Source organism: Scyliorhinus torazame, chromosome 13, assembly GCF_047496885.1.
Source record: "Scyliorhinus torazame isolate Kashiwa2021f chromosome 13, sScyTor2.1, whole genome shotgun sequence".
Classification (NCBI taxonomy): domain Eukaryota; kingdom Metazoa; phylum Chordata; class Chondrichthyes; order Carcharhiniformes; family Scyliorhinidae; genus Scyliorhinus; species Scyliorhinus torazame.
The window spans coordinates 31,830,587-31,855,985 of NC_092719.1; the positions used below are offsets into that span (position 1 = coordinate 31,830,587).

Here is a 25,399-nt window from a genome sequence, read left to right on the forward strand (position 1 = left end):
GTTATGATGTGGAGATGCCGGCGTTGGGACTGGTGTGAGCACAGTAAGAAGTCTTACAACGCCAAGTTAAAGTCCAACAGGTTTGTTTCAAAGAACAAAGAAAAGTACAGCACAGGAATAGGCCCTTCGGGCCTCCAGGTCCGTGCCGACCATGCTGCCCATCTAAACTAAAATCTTCTACACTTCCTGGGTCCGTATCCCTCTATTCCCATCCTATTCATGTATTTGTCAAGATGCCCCCTAAATGTCACTATCGTCCCTGCTTCCACTACCTCCTCCGGCAGCGAGTTCCAGGCACCCACTACCCTCTGTGTAAAAAAAACTTGCCTCGTACATCTCCTCTAAACCTTGCCCCTCGCACCGTAAACCTATACCCCCTAGTAATTGACCCCTCTACCCTGGGGAAAAGCCTCTGACTATCCACTCTGTCTATGCTCCTCATAATTTTGTAGACCTCTATCAGGTCGCCCCTCAACCTCCGTCGTTCCAGTGAGAACAAACCGAGTTTATTCGACCGCTCCTCATAGCTAATGCCCTCCATACCAGGCAACATCCTGGTAAATCTCTTCTGCACCCTCTCTAAAGCCTCCACATCCTTCTGGTAGTGTGGTGACCAGAATTGAACACTATACTCCAAGTGTGGCCTAACTAAGGTTCTATACAGCTGCAACATGACTTGCCAATTCTTGTACTCAATGCCCCGGCCAATGAAGGCAAGCATGTTGTATGCCTTCTTGACTACCTTCTCCACCTGTGTTGTCTCTTTCAGTGACCTGTGGACCTGTACACCTAGATCTCTCTGACTTTCAATACTCTTGAGGGTTCTACCATTCACTGTATATTCCCTACCTGCATTAGACCTTCCAAAATGCATAACCTCACATTTGTCCGGATTAAACTCTAACTGCCATCTCTCCGCCCAAGTCTCCAAGCGATCTAAATCCTGCTGTATCCTCTGACTGTCCTCATCACGATTAGCAATTCCACCAACCTTTGTGTCGTCTGCAAACTTACTAATCAGACCAGTTACCTTTCCTCCAAATCATTTATATATAAATATATAATATACTACGAACAGCAAAGGTCCCAGCACTGATCCCTGCGGAACACCATTAGTCACAGCCCTCCAATTAGAAAAGCACCCTTCCATTGCTACTCTCTGCCTTCTATGACCTAGCCAGTTCTGTATCCACCTTGCCAGCTCACCCCTGATCCTGTGTGACTTCACCTTTTGTACCAGTCTACCATGAGGCACCTTGTCAAAGGCCTTACTGAAGTCCATATAGACAACATCCACTGCCCGACCTGCATCAATCATCTTTGTGACCTCTTTGAAAAACTCTATCAAGTTAGTGAGACACAACCTCCCCTTCACAAAACCATGCTGCCTCTCACTAACACATCCATTTGCTTCCAAATGGGGGTAGATCCTGTCTCAAAGAAATCTCTCCAGTAATTTCCCTACCACTGACGTAAGGCTCACCGGCCTGTAGTTCCCTGGATTATCCTTGCTACCCTTCTTAAACAAAGGAACAACATTGGCTATTCTCCAGTCCTCCGGGACATCACCTGAAGACAGTGAGGATCCAAAGATTTTTGTCAAGGCCTCAGCAATTTCCTCTCTAGCCTCCTTCAGTATTCTGGGGTAGATCCCATCCGGCCCTGGGGACTTATCTACCGTAATATTTTTCAAGACGCCCAACACCTCATCTTTTTGGATCTCAATGTGACCCTTTGTTTCGAATCACGAGCTTTCGGAGTGCAGCTCCTTCCTCAGGTGAATCTGAGGAAGGCAGATTCAGCTGAGGAAGGAGCAGTGCTCCGAAAGCTCGTGATTCGAAACAAACCTGTTGGACTTTAACCTGGTGTAGTAAGACTTCTTACTGGGCAAATCAGTTGGGAGAAGGTGCACAATGTGGAGAAATGTAAGGTTATCCACTTTGGTAGAAAAAACAGAAATAAAGTGAAAGGATGGGAAATGTTCACTTTCTTTTTAAAAAAAAATATATATATTTTATTGAAATTTTTCATTCACAATTTTTTCCCCTTACACATCAAACATAAAGAAAATTTAACAGTACAAGTAACATGATAACTACAATCTAATAAAGAGTAACTAACTAACATGGTAAACTAACCAAATAACATAAAATGAAACTTCCCCCCCCCCCCCCCCGGGTTGCTGCTGCTGGTCATCTATTTTCCCCCTAACGTTCCGCTAGATAGTCGAGGAACGGTTGCCACCGCCTGGTGAACCCTTGAGCCGATCCTCTCAGCGCAAATGTCATCCCCTCCAGTTTTATGAACCCCGCCATATCGTTTATCCAGGCCTCCACGCAGGGGGGTTTTGCTTCCTTCCACATGAGTAAAATCCTACGCCGGGCTACTAGGGACGCAAAGGCCACAATATCGGCCTCTTTCGCCTCCTGCACTCCCGGCTCATCCGCTACCCCAAATATAGCTAACCCCCAGCTTGGCTTGACCCGGACCTTCACCACCTTCGAGATCACTCCCGCCACTCCCCTCCAATACCCCTCCAGTGCCGGACACGACCAATACATATGTGTGTGGTTCGCCGGGCTTCCCCCGCACCTCCCGCATTTGTCCTCCACTCCGAAGAACCTGCTCAACCTCGCTCCGGTTATGTGTGCTCTATGTAGCACCTTAAATTGGACCAGGCTAAGCCTGGCACACGAGGAAGAGGAATTTACCCTACTTAGGGCATCAGCCCACAAACCCTCCTCAATCTCCTCCCCGAGCTCTTCTTCCCATTTTCCCTTCAGTTCTTCTACCAGTTCCTCCCCCTCTTCTCTCATCTCCCGGTATATTTCGGACACTTTGCCCTCCCCGACCCACACCCCCGAAAGCACACTGTCCTGGATCCCTTGTGTCGGGAGCAGCGGAAATTCCCTCACCTGTTGTCTCGTGAATGCTCTCACCTGCATATACCTAAAGATATTCCCCGGGGGCAGCTCATACTTTTCCTCTAGCGCTCCCAAGCTCGCAAACGTCCCATCTATAAATAAGTCTCCCACTCTCCTAATTCCTGCCCAGTGCCAGCTCTGGAACCCTCCGTCCAACCTCCCTGAGGCAAACCTATGGTTGTTCCTGATCGGGGACCACACCGAGGCTCCCAACACACCCCTCTGTCGCCTCCATTGCCCCCAGATACTTAATGTTGCCACCACCACTGGGTTCGTGGTAAACTTTTTCGGGGAGCGGTAGTGGCGCCGTCACCAGCGCTTTTAAGCTCGTTCCTTTGCAGGACGCCATCTCCAGCCTTTTCCACGCCGCCCCCTCTCCCTCTATCATCCACTTACAGATCATCGCCACGTTGGCGGCCCAGTAGTAGTCGCCCAAATTCGGCAACGCCAGTCCCCCTCTGTCTCTGTGACGTTGCAGGAACCCCCTCCTTACCCTCAGGGCCTTCCCTGCCCACACGAAGCTCATGATGCTCCTATCTATTTTTTTGAAAAAGGCCTTAGTGATCAATATAGGGAGACATTGAAACACAAATAGGAACCTCGGGAGGACCATCATCTTAAACGCCTGCACTCTGCCCGCCAGTGACAGCGGCTGCATATCCCACCTTTTGAAATCCTCTTCCATTTGCTCCACCAGCCGAGTCAGATTGAGTCTGTGTAAGGTTCCCCAGCTCCTGGCTATCTGAATCCCCAGGTATCGGAAGTTTCTTTCCACTCTCCTTAGCTGTAGGCCATCTATCCCTCTACTCTGGTCCCCAGGGTGTATCACGAAAAGCTCACTCCCATGTTCAGCCTATATCCTGAGAAATCTCCAAACTCCCTCAATATCTGCATGACCTCTGTCATCCCCCCCACTGGATCCGCCACATACAGCAGTAGGTTATCCGCGTAGAGTGACACTCGGTGTTCCTCTCCCCCTCTAACCACCCCTCTCCATTTCCTAGAGTCTCTCAGCGCTATGGCCAGTGGTTCAATTGCCAGCGCGAACAGTAATGGGGACAGCGGGCATCCCTGTCTTGTTCCCCTATGTAGTCGAAAATTCTCCGACCTTTGCCGATTTGTGACTACACTTGCCATTGGGGCTCCATAGAGGAGTTTAACCCAGCTGACAAACCCCTCCCCGAACCCGAACCTCCTCAGCACCTCCCATAGGTACTCCCACTTTACCCTATCAAATGCCTTCTCTGCATCCATTGCCGCCACTATCTCTGCCTCCCCCTCTGCTGGGGGCATCATTATCACCCCCAATAGCCGTCGCACGTTGACATTCAATTGTCTCCCCTTTACGAACCCTGTCTGATCTTCGTGCACCACCCCCGGGACACAATCCTCTATCCTCTATCCTCATTGTCAGCACTTTTGCCAGCAACTTGACGTCCACATTTAGGAATGAGATAGGCCTATAAGACCCGCATTGCAGCGGGTCTTTATCTCGCTTCAGGATTAGTGATATCGTCGCCTCCGACATTGTCGGGGGTAGGGTCCCCCCTTCTCTGGCCTCGTTAAAGGTTCTTACCAGCAGCGGGGCCAACAAGTCCATATATTTCCTATAAAATTCCACCGGGAACCCGTCAGGTCCCGGGGCCTTCCCTGCCTGCATGTTCCCCAGCCCTTTGGTCACCTTGTCCACCCCAATTAGCGCCCCCAGGCCTGCCACCTCCTGCTCCTCCACCCTCGGGAACCTTAGTTGGTCCAGAAACTGCTGCATCCCCTCTTTTCCCTCCGGGGGTTGGGACCTATATAACCCCTCATAAAAGGTCTTGAACACCTCATTTACCTTCCCTGCTCTCCGCACCGTGGTTCTCGTTTCATCCCTAACTCCCCCTATTTCCCTCGCCGCTGTCCTCTTTCGAAGCTGGTGGGCCAACAGGCGACTCGCCTTTTCCCCATATTCATATTTCATCCCCTGTGTCTTCCTCCACTGTGCCTCTGCCCTCCCTGTGGTCAACAGGTCGAACTCCGTCTGGAGTCGTCGCCTCTCCCTGTATAGTCCTTCGTCCGGGGCCTCCGTATATTTTTTATCCACACTCAAAATCTCCCCCAGTAATCTTTCCCTTTCTTTGACCTCTGTTTTCCCCTTGTGAGCCCTGATGGAGATCAACTTCCCCCCTGCCCACCGCCTTCAGCGCTTCCCATACTACCCCCACTCGGACCTCCCCATCATCGTTGGCCTCCAGGTACCTTTCTTTTTAAAAAAAATATATTTATTAAAGTTTTCTTAACACAATTTTTCTCCCTTACAAACAATAACCCCCCCCTCGTAACAAAAAAAACCCGAGAAATCGGGCAGAGCAAGATATATACATGGCAAAATGATATATTTACACAGCTTTGTACACTGACCCTCACCCGTACGTGCCAGTTTCCCCAATCCTTCATGTTATCTCTTGCTCATCCACCCTCCCAGGCAGCCCCCCCCCCCCCCCCCCGGAGGTTGCTGCTGACTGACCTTCCTCTAACGCTCCGCGAGATAGTCTAGGAACGGTTGCCACCGCCTGTAGAACCCCTGCGCAGACCCTCTCAAGGCGAACTTAATCCTCTCCAACTTTATGAACCCAGCCATATCATTTATCCAGGCCTCCAGGCTGGGGGGATTCACCTCCTTCCACATTAACAAGATCCTTCGCCGGGCTACTAGGGACACAAAGGCCAGAATGCCGGCCTCTTTTGCCTCCTGCACTCCCGGTTCGTCCACTACTCCAAATATTGCTAGCCCCCAGCTTGGCTTGACCCGGACTTTTAACACCTGAGATATTGCTCCCTCCACTCCTCTCCAGAACCCCTCCAGTGCCGGGCATGACCAAAACATATGGACATGGTTCTACGGGCTCCCTGAGCACCTTCCACATCTGTCCTCTACCCCAAAGAACCTACCCCCGTCCCGACCACCTCTTCTGTGTCCCATTCCCTTTCGGCCAGTGCAGCAGCAACCCTTTCTCCCCCCCCCCTTTCCCCCCTCCCCATCCCCCGCTAGACCCCTGTCTAGCTTTTTTGCTCCCCCCATGTCACTCCCGTAAGTCAGCTGACGCCTGCTGACCCCGGCTTCCCCCGCCGTCCCATTGACCTCCCCGCGTGGGAGTCTCCCAATCCATATGCATCCCTTTGTTGCCCTTCCCGTCTTTCTTCCCGCGCGCGGGAAAACACCCTGCGCTTTCCAAAGCCCGCTCCGCCCCCTCTGGCGCAGCTCCTGTCGCGGCCTTGTCTCTCTCCCCCAGCCCATGTAAAATTTCCTGCGCGTGATTGACCCCCTATATACTACAACCATCACACATCAACCCTCAAACATCCCCCCCACCCTCACAAACCCTCAGTTAGAGTCCAACTTTTCGGCTTGTACAAAGGTCCACGCCTCTTCAGGCGTTTCGAAGTAATAGTGTTGGCCCTTGTATGTGACCCACAGTCGCGCTGGCTGCAGCATTCCGAATTTCACTTCTTTCCGGTACAACGCCGCTTTGGCCCGGTTGAAACCCGCTCTCCGCTTTGCAACCTCCGTGCTCCAGTCCGGGTATATTCGGATCTCTGCATTGTCCCACTTACTGCTCTGCTCCTTCTTGGCCCATCTCAGGACCCACTCTCTGTCCGTGAACCGGTGGAACCTCACCACCATCGCCCTTGGCGGCTCATTTGCCTGAGGCTTCTTCGCCAGCACCCAATGTGCCCCGTCCAACTCCAGCGGCCTCAAAGGGGCCTTCATGCCTATCATCGCCTCGAGCATCGTGCTCGCGTATGCCCCGGCATCAGCCCCCTCCACTCTCTCAGGGAGACCCAGGATTCGCAGATTCTTTCTCCTCTAACTGTTCTCCAGGTCTTCGAGTCTTCCCGCCCACCTCTTGTGTAGCGCCTCGTTCTGCTCCACTCTCACCGCCAGGCCCACGAGCTCGTCCTCGTTCTGACTGACTCTTTTCTGTACCTCCTGGATCTTAGCTTCGTGGGCCTTCTGGGTGATCCCGAGTCCTTCAATTGCCGAAAGCATAGACGCAAACATCTCCTTGCGCATCTCCTCACGCTGCTCCTCGAAGCAGCACTTGATGAACTCCTGCAGCTCCCCTTTGTCCCTGGCCGTTGCCATTTTGTTTTCTTTCCCTCGCGTCTCCCGTTGCTCCAGTGCCGCTCCTTTGGCCGTTACACTTCTGGTCCGTTTCATAGAAGTTGGAGGGGGACCCATGGCCGCCACCGGAAGCCTCGTCCCTGTTTCTTCAATGGCCTTGGTAGATCATTTCACAGTTGTTCCCTCTGCTGCTAGAATTCACCTTTGATAGAGTCAAGTCAGATTGCAGTTTTAAGCTTGCCCTTCCCCCACCTGTATGCTGGAAGAGACCTTTGTCTATTCCTGCAGCACAAGCCAAATCTTTTACTGTTTCTGCCGGGTGTGGTAGCCAAAAGACATAACATTCCTGGGGGACACTGTCAGGGGAATGCTGCAGTCTTCTTGCCACACCGGGAAATGTCAAACAAATGCCGTGGGGGCCCTGTAAAAGAGCCCAAAAGTCCGTTCCAAGCGAGAGCTACCGAATATGCGACCTAGCTCTGCATAGCCGCACCCGGAAGTCCCTCCAGGTACCTTTCGATACATTCCCTCACTCTTCCGCAGACTCCCTCATCTGCCAATAATCCTACATCCAGTCGCCAGAGTGGACGCTCCCTCTCCTCTCCTAGTTCCAGATCCACCCAATGTGGGGCATGGTCTGAAACCGCTATGGCCGAGTACTCTGTTCCTTCCACCCTCGAAATCAGTGACCTTCCCAAAACGAAGAAATCTATCCGGGAGTATACCTTATGGACGTGGGAGAAAAAGGAGAACTCTTTGGCCAGCGGCCTAGCAAATCTCCACGGATCTACTCCCCCCATTTGGCCCATAAACCCCCTAAGCACCTTGGCCGCTGCCGGCCTTCTTCCGGTCCTGGATCTAGATCTATCTAACCCTGGGTCTAGCACAGTGTTGAAGTCCCCCCCGATTACCAGGTTTCCTACCTCCAGGTCCGGGATGCGTCCCAGCATCCGCTTCATAAATCCCGCATCATCCCAGTTCGAGGCATATACGTTGACCAGCACGACCTCCATTCCCTGCAGTCTGCCACTCACCATCACATATCTGCCCCCGCTGTCCGCTACAATGCTCCTAGCCTCGAACGACACCCGTTTCCCCACCAATATGGCCACCCCTCTTTTCTTTGCGTCCAGCCCTGAGTGGAACACCTGTCCCACCCATCCTTTCCTTAACCTAACCTGGTCCGCCACCTTCAGATGTGTCTCATGAAGCATGGCCACATCTGCCTTCAGCCCCTTTAAGTGCGCGAACACTCGGGCCCACTTAATCGGCCCATTTAGGCCTCTCACGTTCCACGTGATCAGCCGGACTGGGGGGCTGCCCGCCCCCCTCCCCTGTCGACTAGCCATCACCCTCTCTTGGCCAGTCCCACGTCCCGGTTCCGCGCACCCACTCGTCCCTCAGGCGGCGCATTCCCGCCTCGACCACCCCCGCTCTCCTTGACCCCCCCCCCCCTTGTGAGGAACTCCCATCCTCCTTGCGCCTATCTTCCCGCCATCATGTCTCTGGCGCGGGAAAAGAAAAAGAAATCCCGCGCTTTCTAGTGCCATCCCGCCCCCCATGGCACAGCTCCCCCTACCGCTCTGCTCCCATTCCCCGTCCCCCGCCTGTGTCTCTTCTTCCCCCCCCCCCCCCCCCCACAGGCGCCCACATTTCTCAGTGACCCCCCTCCCCAATTTACACCTCTATACATCAGCATTTTTGTTTCCCCTCCAACATCAGTCCCTCAGTTCTGGTCCAGTTTCTCTTTTTGAATGAAGGACCATGCTTCTTCCGACGTTTCAAAATAGTAATGTCTGTCCTGGTGCGTGACCTACAATCGTGCCGGCTGCAACATCCCGAACTTCACTTTCTTCTTATGCAGCACCTCCTTGGCTCTATTGAAACTCGCCCTCCTTCTCGCCACCTCCGCACTCCAATCCTGATACACTCGTATCACCGCATTCTCCCATCTGCTACTTTGTACCTTCTTGGCCCATCTCAGAACCACCTCTCTATCATTGAAGCGTGAAATCGCACGATCATCGCCCTAGGTGGTTCTCCACCCTTTGGTCTCCTCGCAGGGACCCGGTGGGCCCCTTCCACTTCCAAGGGGCCCGAGGGGGCCTCAGCTCCCATTAGCGAGCGTAGCATCGTGCTCGCGTAAGCCCCGCCGTCAGCTCCTTCCACTCCCTCGGGGAGACCCAGGATCCGGAGGTTCTTTCTCCTTGATCTGTTTTCCAGGACTTCAATCCTTTCGATGCACTTCTTATGGAGTGCCACGTGCGTCTGCATTTTGACTGCTAGGCCCAGGATCTCGTCCTCGTTGTCCGTTACCTACTGCTCCACCACAGGGAGCTCTATCTCCTGGGCCTTTTGTGTCTCTTTAAGCCCCTCGATTGTTTGTAGCATCGGGGCCAGCACCTCCTTCTTAAGCAGCTCCACCCACCGTCTTAAAAATTCGTCCTGGTCCGGTCCCCATGTCGCCTGGGCTCCCTCTGACGCCATCTTGCTCCTTTCTTTCTTCTGCCGCTGCCCTCGAGGATTCTCCGCGATCTGGCCGCCGCCGCCGATATTTTTCTTTTCCGCTGGGGGGGACTCCCTGTTGCCTCACTCCACACCGGGTTTCGTCACAAAAGAATTTCCCGTTGGGGCTCTTAAAAGAGCCCGAAGGTCCGTTTGAGCTGGAGCCGCCGAAACGTGCGGCTTAGCTGGTCATCGCCGCAACTGGAAGTCAGGGCAAGGATATTAATAGCAGTGAAAGTGTTATGTAGTTGCTTATATGTATGATATGTGAAATGTTGCACAGACTGGTGTTGCGAGCGTTCTGCTCATTGTGTTTTCGAAGGGTTGTGACAACGAGAAGCAACAGAGATCAGCACTGGAAGTGGCAGCAGAACAATTACGCATGTGGCCAACCCGCAGCAAAGAGAAGCAGCAAGAACTGATTGACAAAGAGGAGAGCATAGTGTATAGTCAGGCCATTCATTATGGCAATCGTCTGACCTACCTGCTCTTGCCACTCGATACCAGCAAGAACCGCCTGCTGCGCAGTACAGCTGTTGGAGACTTGGAAAGTGTGAGCAACAGCTTTGTAACAAACAGGTCAGGACCAACTTCTCTCACTTCATCATTGTTTCTTGGTGGTCATTCCCAGATAATGAAACCCCAACCGTGGCTAATGGTTACTCGCATTGAAACTCCAGCCTGTTAGCTGTCACACTCCGACACAATGAAAGCCCTGTCTGTGCACTCAGTCACTCAGATGCTGAAACCCCAGCCTGTGCTGGTAGCTATAGGCAATGAAACCTCAACCAGTACTAGTGGTAACTCTCAGACCGTGAAACACCAACCTAAGTGGAGGTTAGACACCGACTGAGATATCCCAGTCTATGAAGGTAGAGTGGAAAAATAGTCTCGGGTTCAGTGTAAAACTCTACTAAAATACATTGTGCACAACAAGGCATGTGTAATGCTTAAGATTTTCCATGTGCGTTCTGCTCTTTGAAGGTTATAGAAGATAGAAAAATACAGCACATACAGGCCCTTCGGCCCACAATGTTGTGCCGAACCTTTGGCCTAGATTGAGAGCAAATTAATCTACACCCCATCATTCTACCGTAATCCATGTACCTATCCAATAGCCGCTTTAAGGTCCCTAATGCTTCCGACTCAACTACTTCCACAGGCAGTGCATTCCTGCTACTCTCTGGGTAAAGAACCTACCTCTTGACCCCCCCCCCCCCCCTATATCTTCCACCATTCACCTTAAATTTATGTCCCCTTGTAATGGTTTGTTCCACCCGGGGAAAAAGTCTCTGATTCATTTGCAAATCTGTCCGATTTTTTAGCCAAGGCAGACATGCAGCTTCCAAGTAGTGTAAATTATGACATCCGAGAACATCTGCAAAGTTTGAAAGCCCAGCTATGTGTCCTTCCCTGTTCCCGACTCAAAGTTCAACTGGATACAAAATCCCTTTGTGAGCCTTGATGTTGACATCCTCACAGGCCTGGCCTCAAGGGAGCAAGATGGCCTTATGGAACTGTCTTGTGACAGTACATAGTTTATTAGAACATACAGTGCAGAAGGAGGCCATTCTGCCCATTGAGTCTGCACCGACCCACTTAAGCCCTCACTTCAATGCGAGTAACCATTATCCACGTAATCCAATAACCCCATCTAACCTTTTTGGTCACTAAGGGCAATTTATCATGGCCAATCCACCTAACCTGCACGTCTTTGGACTGTGGGAGGAAACCGGAGCATCCGGAGGAAACCCACGCAGACACGGGGAGAACGTGCAGACTCGGCATAGACAGTGACCCAGCGGGGAATCGAACCTGGGACCCTGGCGCTGTGAAGCCACAGTGCTATCCACTTGTGCTACTGTGCTGCCCTCTGTGCTACCATGCTGCCCTACAGTGCTATAAAGCTGGATATCTCTCAGAACTACCTGACTGACTTTTGCTTTAAAGCACCCAAAGGCAGTAAAGCGTCTAATGCCTTTTCCTACAACCTACCTTTGCAAAACTGGATTTTCAGGACTTGTCGCACTGAAGACTAAATTTGGGAATAAACTTAACATTGAACCAGATCGCCAATTAAGATCGTCATCCCTGGAACCTGGCATCCAGCATTTGAAGTCTTGAGAAACATCAGCCTTCTTATTAAGGGCATTATCTTTTTTCACTGGTAGGCCTATGGCAGATAAACGTGCTGTGACAAATGCAATGTATTTTGCGAGCGTGCATCGTAAACTATTAGAAATAGCTGTTTTTCTCTTGATATGTTACACAAGTTTAACTCTCGTCAGGCATAAGCTACATAAAAAATGTTTAAAACAGCTTGCGGACATGGTGGCTCCCTAAAGGAAAAAGCTGGGAACTACTGGAATAGATCAATAGAGCAGTGGCAGACATTTAAAGTGATATTTCAGAACATTAAGAATTTTTCTTTATTGTTGGAATAGATTTCTGGGAAAGACCCACCATCTATGGTTAATTAACATTATGGAAAACATCACACTTAAGGAAAAAGCAAATAACAGCACAAATGTGATTGGCAGATCAACTGCTTAACCGTAATATTAAAAAAAACAGCAGAAACTGACTAAAAGGTTAATCGGGAGAAAGAAATTAGAGTACAAGAGGATGCCAGCTAAAAATGTATAAATGGATAGCAAGAGTTTCTACAGGTATTTAAAAATGAAAATAACTTGTTCCTTTATAGTGACAATGGGGATTAATAGCAGATAATAAGGAAATGGCAGTTGAAATTAACAATATTTTGCTTCTGACTTCACTATACAGGATACAGACAGCATTCCAGTAATAGTGGTAAATCAGGAGGTGGAAGGGAGACTGTGAAATTACAACCACCAGAGAAACCTTATTGAGCAAACTGATGGGAGCTCCAAGCTGACAAATCTCTGGGATCTGATGGACTTGATTCTAGGGTCTTAAAGGATGGCCAATGAAGTAGTAGATGCATTGCTGTTAAGCTTTCCAAAATTCACTAAGGAAAGGTTCCTTCAGGCTATAAAGTAGCAAATGTGACCCTTCTTACGGAGGCCAGTGTTAAGATTCAACCATTGAGGTTATAGCTGGGCAATGGGAAAAATTCAAGGTAATCGGGAAGAGTCAGCATAGTTTTGTGAAGGGGAAATCATGTTTAACCAATTTATTAGAGTTCTTTGAAGGAATAATATGTGTTGTACGTAAAGAGCCTGTAAACATATTATACTTGGATTTCCAGACGGTCTTAAGGTGCCACATCAAAGGTTATTGGGGAAAATGAAAGCGCTTGGAGTCAGGGGGAACATATTAGCATGGTCAGAAGGTTGGCTACTTGGCAGGAAACAATGAGTATGCCCATAATTAGCAGTATATAACGAGTGGAGACTCCACAGGGGTTTGTGCTGGGGCCTCAACCTTTTACAATTTATATCAATGACGCAGGTGAAAGGAACTACAGCATGGTAGCTAAAGCTTTAGACACAAAGGTAGGAAAATACATTGTGAAGAGAACAGAAAAGAGGTAGATATATATAGTGAGTGGGCAAAAATCTGGCAGACAGAATATAGTGAAGTTGTTCACTTTAGCAGGGAAATTAGAAAAGCAGAATATTACTTAAATGGAAAGCACCTGCAGAATTCGGATGTATAGAGACCTAGCTGTTCTAGTCCATGGGTCATAAAAAAAGTTAGTATGCAAGTACTACGAGTAGTTAATTAGGAAGGCAATTGGAAAGCTATTTTTTTTAATGAGAGGAATTGAACAAGTAAGGATGTTATGCTTCAGTTATAAAAGGTATTGGCAAGACCGCATCACAAATTGTGTGTGTAGTTTTGGCCTCCTTATTTCACAAATGAGTTAAATGCATTGGGAGGCATTTCAGAGGTGTACTAGATTGATACCTGAAATGAGTGGGTTGCCTTATGGAGTTTAAAAGAGTGAGGGGTGACTTGATTGAAGTATATAAGATCCTGAACAGTGTGACAAGGTGTGGAAAGGATATTTGCTCTTGTGCATGAGTCCAAAACTAGGGGACACTGTTTTAAAATTAGAGATCAATCTTTTAGGATCTCTCTCTCGTAGTCTGATTTCAGAACTCTGTCTCAGAAGGCGGACGAGGACGTGGTCACTGAATATTTTTTAAGGCTTCGGTAGATATTCTTGTTAGGCAAGGGAATGAAAGGTTATCAGAGGTAGATGGGATCATGGAATTGGAAACACAAACAGATCATCATGATCTTATTGAATGGTGGAGTAGGTTTGAGGGGCTGAATGGCTGACTCTTCTGCTCCTATTTCATATGTTCGTACATCCATCCCATTTTAGACCATGGAAATACAGATGCAACTGAAGTAGAAAAGGTGAAAAAGGAAAACCTCACAATCTCATGGTTATTTAACGTTATGTCACCATGTAGCTTTTCTAAACCAGTCTTGCCATAATTTAATTGCATGCTACATACCAAGTAGTAAAAGTCCATACTTGCAACGAGTTAAAACATCATCCTCTCAAATTACCTGGCAAATTAAAAGTTGCACAACTGCATCCATGTAATTATGAAGTGTCAAAACATTAAGAAAAATCTAGTTTCAAATCAATTTTCCAATAGCTTTTGAAATCACAGAAGAATATGGACCTTGCAACAAAACATTAAAGGCGTAGTAATGAACCATTTATTTCCACCAACAGTGCTCTGACATTGTTATATGCAGAGATCATGGGTTATTTATAGTGAATACTGTAATCACTCACCTCTGTTGATGGGTTCAGTTTTACCATTACTTTATCACACGATGTATAAAAATGTCACCAATGGCTCCTCAACAGTCCATCTGATTCAGCTCTTACCATTTAAGTTTTAGAAGCCAAATGCTTATGAAGCAAAGTGATAATGTTTCAGGGACAATTACAGTTTAATTTAATATGGACCTATGCTGAAAATATCACAATAATAGAATATAGAAGTGTATTGTAAACAGAAATTCACAATTACATTCCCTTTACATTTGTAAACCATGATAAATGTAAGTGGCAGAATACCAGCCACTGGATATCCTCTTTTTAATATGACTGTCATTTTAGCAAAGTTTTGATTATTTTCAAAATATTTCCTCCACATCCATGAATCTGCAATGCAAAACAATGAAAGCATCACCCATAGATCTTGGTGCAGGTGAAACTCTAATTCCTAGCAAGCAAGTACACCTATGCTAAGCAGCACAGGGAAGAAACACCATCACTGCAGATGCAGATGCAAGACAGAATACAGGAGAAAAGAAGTTGAACAGAAAATAGACAGTCATAAACTGTCAAATAGTCAAATATAATGCCAGACTTTATTTTGAACAGCAAATTTCAAATGTTGGTAGCCTTGGAAAATGATTTCTGCTACCACATGTGACAGAACAGAAAAAAGTTTAAAAGGATGATAGAGCCCTTATATGGAAATATGGTTATGCTGTCAGGACATCTGGTAATACTGTCTACTCAACAAAAACAAAATCATATCTTAAAACAGATCAAAAGGAGTGATTTAGAAAATGTCATACGGCTTTCTGAGTTTCTAACCTAGTTTAATTTCAGTGATGTTTAGCACACTGGGCTGGTTTAGCACACTGGGCTAAATCGCTGGCTTTTAAAGCAGACCAAGGCAGGCCAGCAGCACGGTTCGATTCCTGTACCAGCCTCCCCGAACAGGTGCCGGAATGTGGCGACTAGGGGCTTTTCACAGTAACTTAATTGAAGCCTACTCGTGACAATAAGTGATTTTCATTTCATTTTCATTTTCGTTTCATTTTTTCATGTTGCATTACTCAAATTTGAATAAAATGAAGTTGAAATTCACAGCCAGGACTGAGCAGAAGCAAAACTTAGCTGAAACACTTTTTCAGATCCAATATTCAATAAGAGCTTAATTTACACAAATACACTTCATTGAAAGAAAAGATGGTGTAGAAAGATATATTTGCCTATATTTTTGAATAATGCATCAGAAGCAAAGATTATCGAGAAAGACATCGGAGAGAATCTAAAAACCAAATGATGTTTTCCAAGTCCAAGGAGAGCAGTAGTTGTAATAGATTTTTTTATTAAGTTCTTAAAGAAGTTAGAGGTCACTCACCTGTACAGAATGAATGTTTAGATCACACAGCGAGCACAAATAGGGGAACACTGCTGGCAAGAAACCATGGTAATCGTTTATGTTGTTCAACGAAGGAGATCCTCGTTTTCTCTCAAAGAGAGACCTTTCATGAGTACGAGAAGAAGGAAGATGAGCAGCTCTTCCATAATCAGAATCAAATTTATTGGAATTGTGTGAGGGGTCAGAGAGGTGCATTTCCACTCTGGAGAAATCATCGGTGCCTCTTAATCGTTCACGTTCATAGTCCTTTCTGTCATATCTCGAACTTGACTCTCGAGAAGAATGACCTTGGCTATATTCAACCACCTGAGTCAAGACTGGAGTCACGACTTCCATAATTACGTTTCCTAAAGTGTCTTTCTTCCTCCCAGTCATCATGGGAGGTTCTGTAGGAACGGTCATGTCGTAGAGAACCATCACCTCTGCTGCACTTTGAAGCTGCTCCTTCATTAGCTCGTCTCCTCTTTATCTCCGTAAGAATTTCTGGCAAGGATTCGGGCTTATGTTGGGCTTGTATTGGGTGATCTTGTTTTCTAAATGTAATTTTTGATTGGGATACCAAGCAGAATTCCATGCTCTGCCCTGATTGACCCTTTCTGCGCTATAGTATTGCAGGCAGTGTGGCCGAGAGCTATGATACTGAAAGTGGGTTTGAGGATGCAGAGACTTCTGATGTGGCAAATTCAGTGGTTCGATTCATCAACAGATTTGTGGACAAAGTCTGCACAGAGAGCGGTGTCAGTAATGACCATTTGAAAGCACTTCACACCAATTTACCAGGTAAGCTGAGGTCTACTGTCTGGTACATTTTGCCACCTCCCTGTGGAGAAGGCTCAGGGTCGTGGATGCTGCATAGCTGCATAAAGACAGTCACCTAAAGTCCTCACGTTATCCAGCAATAAACTGGCCCTATCTGAGAAAGTGCCTCCGTTTAGTGCTGATGGGACGGTGAAGAGGGGAATTATCCTGCATGTTCCCCATACTGTGCCAACTCTGGGAATGTTTGATGGGACTTTGTAGATGAGCAATCACTTATCTAAAGAGAAAATGCTGGAAATATTCAGGTCAAGCAACTTCTGTAGAGAGAGAAACATAATTAATGTTTCAGGTTGATGACCCTTTCAGATTTCCAGCATCTGCAGTATTTTACTTTTGATCCACTGTCTAACAAACTCTTTTTTTAAAAAATAATAATATTTTTATTGAATTTTAAAGATTTTATATCCAGAAATTTACACAGTGAAACAGACTAACACGTGTATCAATAGTAAACAAAACAAAAAAACAGCCAACAATTGTACTCCCCACACCCTCTCACAGTGAACTTGGCTCCATCAAATCACCGAGTCACTCTGAGGCACTAAGTGGCGTTGCCTGCGTCCAACTCAGCAAAATCCGCCACCGAGCAATCAACAAGGCACATGCCAGGGCAGCTCCCCCACCCATCCTTAACTCTGACTGGTCCGAAACCCCGAGTATAGCTACTAATGAACATCACTCAAAATCAACATTCAGGTTTGCCGATTATAGTGCAGAAAAAAGACCACCAAAAACCCACCAATTTGGGACAAGACCAGAACATGTGAGCGTGGTTCGCGGGCCCTCTGGGACACCGCTTGCACTTATCCTCAAACCCTGCAAAGAATTGACACATCCTGGCCTTGGTGAGGTGTGCCCTACACACCACTTCAAGCTGTGTTAAGCTTAACCTAGCATTGGATGACGTGGAATTTACCCTACAGAGGGACTCACTGCACACCTCCTCCTCCAAGATGGGTCCCAGCTTCTCCCACCTCCTGGCCTTCACCTCTTCCATCGAATCCTGCTCTGTCCCCAAGATTCGTCCACATATCCCAGTCATGCTGCCCATTTCTGACCCCGCACAGGAGAGTATCATCCTCCAATAAAGTGGACAGTGGCGCTCCCGGGAATGTCGGAAATGTCCACCGAACAAAGTCCCGTAGCTGAACGTATATATATAAATAACCCCCCGCCCTCCGTTTTCTCCTCCAATCCCTCCAAGCTAGCAACCCGTCCCTCCAGAAACAAATCTTTCACCCTCTCCAGATCAAACAAATGATTTCTACAGATAGGAGCCCATCTTGACTCTGCCCTCAACTTAAATTGCTGATGGAGTTGCCGCCATATTTTCAAAGTGGAGACGACCACTGGATTCAAAGAATGTTTCGCTGGGGCAAACAACAGAGTCACCGTCACCAGTGCCTCCAAGCTCAACCATTTTCACGACCCAGCCTCCATCTGTACCCAAGTCTAACAAATTTTTAAATGGTGACACGTTCTCTGGTTTCCCAGAAAAATATTTGTCCCTTCTGTTTGACAATCGCATATTGTCACAAGTAGGCTTCAAATGAAGTTACTGTGAAAAGTCCCGAGTCGCCACATTCCGGCGCCTGTTCGGGGAGGCTGTTACGGGAATTGAACCGTGCTGCTGGCCTGACTTGGTCTGCTTTCAAAGCCAGCGATTTAGTCCTGTGCTAAACATCTTGATATCTGATATCTTTATATCTGATATCCATGTTCCCTTGTTCCGGACTCCTCGACTAATGGAATCCGTCTCCATACCTTCCACATCCCACCCCTTGACCATGTGTGTTGGCTGGAGAATCATTCTTTAGTTTGGGATTTATATTTTCAGACGTTTTATGTTTCTCCTTTGACAGACATTGTACAGATGCATATTGAGACATTAGATGCTGTTCATCGAGAAAGCAAACGCCATCCCGCTATTCAGAAGGTGAGCTAATTCACAGTTCACGGTAAGCTGCCTATCTTTCCACACAGTTATACAAGTCATTCCAGGTTTCTAATTCTAGCAAACATCATACCCAATAAATCCATTTGTGGTATGTTATATATCAGAATTGAGCAGGAAATCAGAATATTTCTTCAGATGATGTGCGTTAAAATGCTCCTTTGTCTGAAATCAAGTTTATTTTGGTCACTTAATGATTCCTTTTCTCTCTTATTTGGTTCTGATTTCAGCCTAAACTTCTGCGCCCGGCACTGCTGGTTGGGGAGGAACTGGTAATGGAAGCACTGCGAGTAACCCTGATGCCAGACGGACGAGAGGAGTCAGTGGGTGGTTCCTTGGGAGGCCCACCCATCATGCCAGCAGAGGGTGCTATTTTCCTCACCACCTACCGCATCATCTTCAAAGGGGCGCCCGTTGAAACACTAGGTACAAAATCAGAAACAAAGCTGCCTTATCTCAAGTTTGGGTGATATAAACTAAGATCTAATCGAGAGGTTAGGCCAAGTGATTTGCATGCAGGATGACATATCCAGGAGTGACTTACTGTCAGAAATTTGATAATGGAGTTCTGGGAAAGGTAGGATAGGTGTTTAGAATAACAGGTACTCACAAGTGAAATACAAAGAGAGGTTTGAGGAATTATATATAGAATAATTTCTTAAATTCATTTATCGGATGTGTATGTTGCTGTCCAGGCCCAGTTGCCTTTCAGGAGGTGGTGGTGAGCTGCCTTGAACCGCTGCAGTCCCTGAGATGTAGGTTCACGCACAGTGCTGTTAGGGAGGGAATTCCAGGATTTTGACCCAGGCGACAGTGAAGGAAAAGCGATATATTTCCAAGTCAAGATGGTGAGTGACTTGGAGGGAAACCTTCAGGTGGTGGTATTGCCAGGTATCTGCTGCACTTGTCCTTCTAGATGGTAGTGGTCATGGCTTTGGAAGGTGCTGCCTAAGGAACCTTGGTGAGTTGCGACAGTGCATCTTGTAGATGGTGCATGGGGCTGGCCATGTTTGTCGGTGGTGGAGGGATTGAATTTTGTGGAAGGGGGAACAATCAAGCGGGCTGCTTTGTCCTGGATGGTGTTGTGCTTCTTGAGTGTTATTGGAGCTGCACTCATCCAGGTAAGTGCTGAGCATTTCATTACACTCCTGACTTCATAGAGTCCCTACAGTGCAGAAGGAGGCCATTGGACCATTGAGCCTGCACTGACTCTCTGAAAGAGCACCATACCTCTGCTCATTCCCCTGTAACCCCACCTAACTGTTGGGCACTAAGAGGCAATCTAATATGGCCAATCCACCTAACCTGGACTGTGGAAGGAGACCAGAGCACCCGGAGGCAAGCCACACAGACACAAGAAGAATGTGAAAACTCCATGTAGACAGCCGCCTGAGGTCAGAATCAAGCACAGGTCCCTGGTGCTGTGAGGCAGTAGTGCTGACCACTGCCTCCGTGCTGCCCTTGTGGCAAGTAGGTGGTGGACTAAATTAGAGGTGATTTACTCACTGTAGGATTTCTCGCCTTTGACCTGCCCTGGTAGCCACAGTATTAATATGGCTACACCAGTTCATCTTGGGTCAATGGTAAACCCAGGATGTTGATAGTGGATGATTCAGCGATGGTAATGCCATTGATTGTCAAGGGCTGACGGTTAGATCCTCTCTCATTGGAGATGGTTATTGCCTGTCATTTTGTGTGGCGTGAATGTTATTTTCCACATGTCAGCCCAAGCCTGGATATTATCCAGGTGTTGCTGCATTTGAACTGCTTCCCGATCTTTGGGGAGTTGTGATTGGCACTGAACATTGTGCAGCCATCAGTGAGCATCCCCACTTCTGATCTTGTGATGGAGGGAAGGTCATTAATGAAGCAGCTGAAGGTGATTGGGCCCAGGACATTACCCTGAGGAATTCCTGCAGTGATGTCCTGGAGCTGAGATGATTGATCTCCAACCACTACAACCATCTTCCTTTGTGCCAGGTATGACTCTAACCAGCAGATGGTTTCTCCCCAATTCCCATTGACTCCCAGTTTTTGCTCAGGCTCTTTAATATTATATTTGGTCAAATGCTGCCTCGATGTCAAGGGCAGTCGATCTCCCCTCACCTCTGCCATTTAGCTCTTTCCTTCATGTTTGAACCAAGGCTGTAATGAAGTCATGAGCTGAGTGACCCTGGCGGAATCCAAACTGAGTGCCTGTGAGCAGGTTATTGCTGAGTAAGTGCCGCCTGATAGCGCCGTTGATGATCTTTTCCATCACTTATGATTGTGAGTAGACAGATGGGGGTGGAAATTGGCTGGGATGGATTTGTCCTATTTCTTGTCAGTAGGACTACGTGGGTAATTTACCACAATATGAGGTAGATGCCAGTGTTATAGCTGTACTGGAATAGTTTGGCAAGGGCCACAGCAAGCTCTGGAGCTCAAGTCTTCAGCATTATTGCTGGAACATTGTCATGGCCCATAGCCTTTGCAGTACCCAGTGCCGACAGTCCTTTCTTGATATCAGGTGGAGTGAAGCAAATTGGTTGGAGACTGATACCTGTGATGCTGGGGACCTTCAGAGGAGACCTAGATGGGTCATCCACTTGGCACTTCTGGCTGAAGATTGTTGTGAGTGCTTCAGCCTTATCTTTTGCACTAATGTGCTGGACTCCTCCATCCATAGTCCAGAGAATCCCCACAGTGCAGAAGGAGGCCATACAGCCCATCAAACCTGCATCGGCCCTCCGTAAGGGCACCCCACCTGGGCCCACTCTCCTGCCTATCCCCATAACCCCACCTAACTTGCACATCTTTTGACACTAAGGGGAAATTTAGAATGGCCAATCTACCTAACCTGCACATCTTTGGAATGTGGGAGGAAACCGGAACACCCAGAGGAAACTCACGCAGGCACTGGGAGAATGTGCAAACTCCACATAGTCACCCAAGGCTGGAATTGAACCCGGGTCCCTGGCGCTGTGAGTCAGCAGTGTTAACCACTGTGCCAGCGTGCCGCCCAACATTGAGGACTGTTAACACCACCAATCTCGGCTGGTTAGAGCTTAAATCTGATCCATCGGTTGTGGAAATGCTTTGTTCTGTCTTTTACTTGCTGCTTATGTTGATTGGCACGCAAGTCGTCCTGTGTTGTAGCTTCACCCATGTGGTTGACTGTGTAGAGGTGTTACAGGACCTGGTAATGCTGGAACACCATTGGTAGATATTGTATTTTTCCTATTGGTCAAGCTGTATGGTAGCTCCGCCCTGCAAGGCGGGGTTTAAGAGCCCCTGCCGCCCCAGCAGCCTTCTTTCTGTGCTTGAGCTGCTGGGGGAAACATCTAGCTTATTAAAGCCTTCAGTTGGATTACAACCTCGCTTTAGTGGTCATTGATCGTGCATCGATTTACTAAGCTAGATTTAAAAGGATGGTGCTCCGAATCAAGCCAGAATGTCTGCAACTCAGCCCCACGCGGCGAACTCAGCGGCAACCTTCAAGCACTGGCTGGCGTGTTTTAAAGGATATCTCGGAACGGCCGAAAACACACCCACGGGAGAACAGAAATTACAAGTCCTGCACTCAAGGGTGAGGGTTACACCCTCATCGAGGATGCGGACGACTTTGATGCAGCAATGGAGCTGTTAAAAGGACATTATATTCGCCCGGTAAACCAGGTCTACGCCCGACATCTGCTAGCAACGAGGCAACAAATCCCTGGGGAATCGCTGGAAGAATTCTACCGTGTGCTCCTGGTGTTGGGGAGAAACTGCAGCTGCCCGTAAGTTTCGGCGAGCGACTACACAGAACTCTTGATCTGGGACGCTTTCGCAGCAGATACGCTGTCCTCCCAAATCCGCCAGCGATTGCTGGAAAAAGACACCCTAGGCCTCAAGGAGGCACGGGCCCTTGCAGGCTCCCTGGATGTGGCCTCCCGAAACGCCCGCGCTTACGTTCCCGACCGCGCGGCAGCCCCCTGGGCAGCGTGGAACCCCTCCGCAGCCGATCCCGAGACATCTCCCATCCCCCCACAAGTTTGTGCTGCAAGGCGACCTGGCAACCCCGGGGGGCCCCGCTGCTACTTTTACGGGCAGGCCAAGCAACCCCGGCAGCGCTGCCCGGCCCGCGCATCCACCTGCAAGGGATGCGGTAAAAAGGGCCACTTTGTGGTGGTGTGCCAGGCCCGTGCGGCCTCCGGTGGCAAATGCGGACTGCCACCACAAACCTCTGCACTGTCCCCGTGCGGCCAGCGGGCGCCGCCATCTTCCTCCTCCAGGGCCACGTGCGACTCCCGGGCGCTGCCATCTTGTTCCGCGGATGCCACGTTCGATGGACGGGCGCCGCCATTTTGTGCTCTCCAGCCATGTGCAACCAATGGGAGCCGCCATCTTGGATGGACTTCCAGGACCCCAGCTCGGCTGACCGCACACCGCCCGAAGAGAACACTCAACTGCTGCGATTAGCCTCGGTAACCCTGGACCAGTCCCGGCCTCGAACACTCTCAACTGCTACAACAGTACTAATCAACGGGCACGAGACGTCCTGCTTAATCGACTCTGGGAGCATGGAGAGCTTCATACACCCTGACACGGTAAGGTGCTGTTCTCTCCTCGTCCACCCCGTTAATCAAAAAATCTCCCTGGCCTCCCGTTCCCACTCAGTAGAGATAAAGGGGTTTTGTGTAGCAAACCTCACGGTCCAGGGAAGCGAGTTTAAAAATTACCGGTTCTACATCCTTCCCCACCTCTGCGCGGCCACACTCCTAGATTTAGACTTCCAGTGTAATCTCCAAAGTCTAACTTTCAAATTCGGCGGCCCTATACCCCCCTCACTGTGAGAGGCCTCGCGACCCTCAAGGTCGATCCGCCTTCCCAGTTTGCGAACCTCACCCCTGATTGCAAACCCGTCACCACCAGGAGCAGACGGTACAGTGCCCAGGATCGGATCTTTATTTGGTCAGAGGTCCAAAGGCTACTGAGGGAAGGAGTCATTGAAGCTAGCAGCAGTCCCTGGGGAGCTCAAGTAGTGGTGGTAAAGACCGGGGAGAAGCATAGGATGGTCATCGACTACAGTCAGACCATCAACAGGTTTACAGGCGTATCCCTCTCCCCCGCATATCCGACCTGGTAAACAGAATCGCGCATTACAAGGTCTTCTCCACGGTGGATCTTAAGTCTGCCTACCACCAGCTCCCCATCCGCACTAGTGACCGCAAATACACTGCTTTCGAGGCAGATGGGCGGCTCTACCAATTCTTAAGGGTTCCCTTCGGTGTCACTAACGGGTTTCGGTCTTCCAGCGCGAGATGGACCGAATGATTGACCGGTACGGTTTACGGGCAACATTCCCGTATCTCGATAATGTCACCATCTGCGGCCACGACCAGCAGGACCACGACACCAACCTTCGAAAATTCCTCCCGACCGCAAAGATCCTTAACCTTACGTATAACAAGGAGCACCGGCCGCCTAGCCATCCTCGGCTACGTAGTGCGAAATGGAGTTATAGGCCCCGACCCTGAACGCATGCGCCCCCTTATGGCGTTCCCCCTCCCTCACTGCTCCAAGGCCCTGAAGTGCTGCCTAGGGTTTTTCTCTTACTATGATCAGTGGGTCCCCAACTATGCGGACAAGGCCCGTCCCCTGATCCAATCCACAGTTTCCCCCCTGTCGATAGAGGACCGCCAGGCCGTCAGCCGCATCAAAGCAGACATTGCAAAGGCCACGATACACGCCATCGACGAGTCCCTCCCCTTCCAGGTCGAGAGTGACACGTCTGACGTAGCTCTGACGGCCACCCTCAACCAAGCGGGCAGACCCATGGCCGCCTTCTCACGTACCCTGCGTGCTTCCGAAATCCGCCACTCCTCAGTCGAAAAGGAGGCCCAGGCCATAGTAGAAGCTGTGCGACATTGGAGGCATTACCTGGCCGGCAGGAGATTCAGTCTCCTCACTGACCAACGGTCGGTTGCTTTCATGTTCGATAATGCACAGCAGGGCAAGATAAAAAACGATAACATCTTGCGGTGGAAGATAGAACTCTCCACCTACAACTACGAGATCTTGTATCGTCTTGGGAAGCTGAAAGAGCCCCCTGATGCCCTGTCCCGCGGCACATGTGCCAACGCACAAGTGGACTGCCTCCGAGCCCTCCACGAGGACCTCTGCCACCCGGGGGGGTCACTCGCATTTTCCACTTTATCAAGACCTGCAACCGCCCTACTCCATTGAGAAGGTCAGGACAGCCACCAGGGACTGCCAAATCTGCGTGGAGTGCAAACCGCACTTCCACCGGCCAGAGAAAGCGCACCTGATAAAGGCTTCCCGTCCCTTTGAACTCCTCAGCATGGACTTCAAAGGCCCCCTCCCCTCCACCGACTGCAACACGTACTTCCTGAACGTGATTGACGAGTACTCCCGGTTCCCATTCGCCATCCCCTGCCCCGACATGACCACAACCACCGTCATCAAGGCCCTCCATAGCATCTTTGCACTGTTCGGTTTCCCCGCTTACATACATAGTGATAGGGGGTCCTCCTTTATGAGCGACGAACTGCGTCAATTCCTGCTCGGCAAGGGCATCGCCTCAAGCACGACGACCAGTTACAACCCCTGGGGTAACGGACAGGTAGAGAGGGAGAACGGAACGGTCTGGAAGACCGTCCTACTGGCCCTATGGTCCAGGAACCTCCCAGCCTCCCGCTGGCAGGAGGTCCTCCCGGATGCCCTCCACTCCATCCGGTCACTGCTTTGTACCACGACCAACCAAACACCTCACGAACGTTTCCTTGTCTTCCCCAGGAAGTCCTCCTCTGGGACCTCGCTCCCGACCTGGCTGGCACCTCCCGGACCCATCCTGCTCTGAAAACACGTGCGGGCGCACAGGTCGGACCCGTTGGTCGAGAGGGTCCATCTTCTACACGCTAACCCCCAGTACGCCTACGTGGCGTACCCCGACGGCCGACAAGATACGGCCTCC

The 25,399-nt window shown here is 49.2% G+C and overlaps 1 protein-coding gene across 8 annotated transcripts in view; it reads left to right on the forward strand.

Moving 5' to 3' along the window:
• The window catches only part of sbf1 (SET binding factor 1), a 217,908-nt gene that overhangs the window by 142,359 nt on the left and 50,150 nt on the right, over nucleotides 1–25,399 (forward strand). For all 8 annotated transcript variants that reach the window (XM_072471256.1, XM_072471258.1, XM_072471259.1 and 5 more), the window contains 4 exons: nucleotides 9,860–10,116; nucleotides 16,276–16,448; nucleotides 18,350–18,423; nucleotides 18,672–18,867. In XM_072471256.1, coding sequence (XP_072327357.1) covers nucleotides 9,860–10,116; nucleotides 16,276–16,448; nucleotides 18,350–18,423; nucleotides 18,672–18,867 — 700 coding nt within the window. The remainder of the gene's footprint in view (nucleotides 1–9,859; nucleotides 10,117–16,275; nucleotides 16,449–18,349; nucleotides 18,424–18,671; nucleotides 18,868–25,399) is intronic.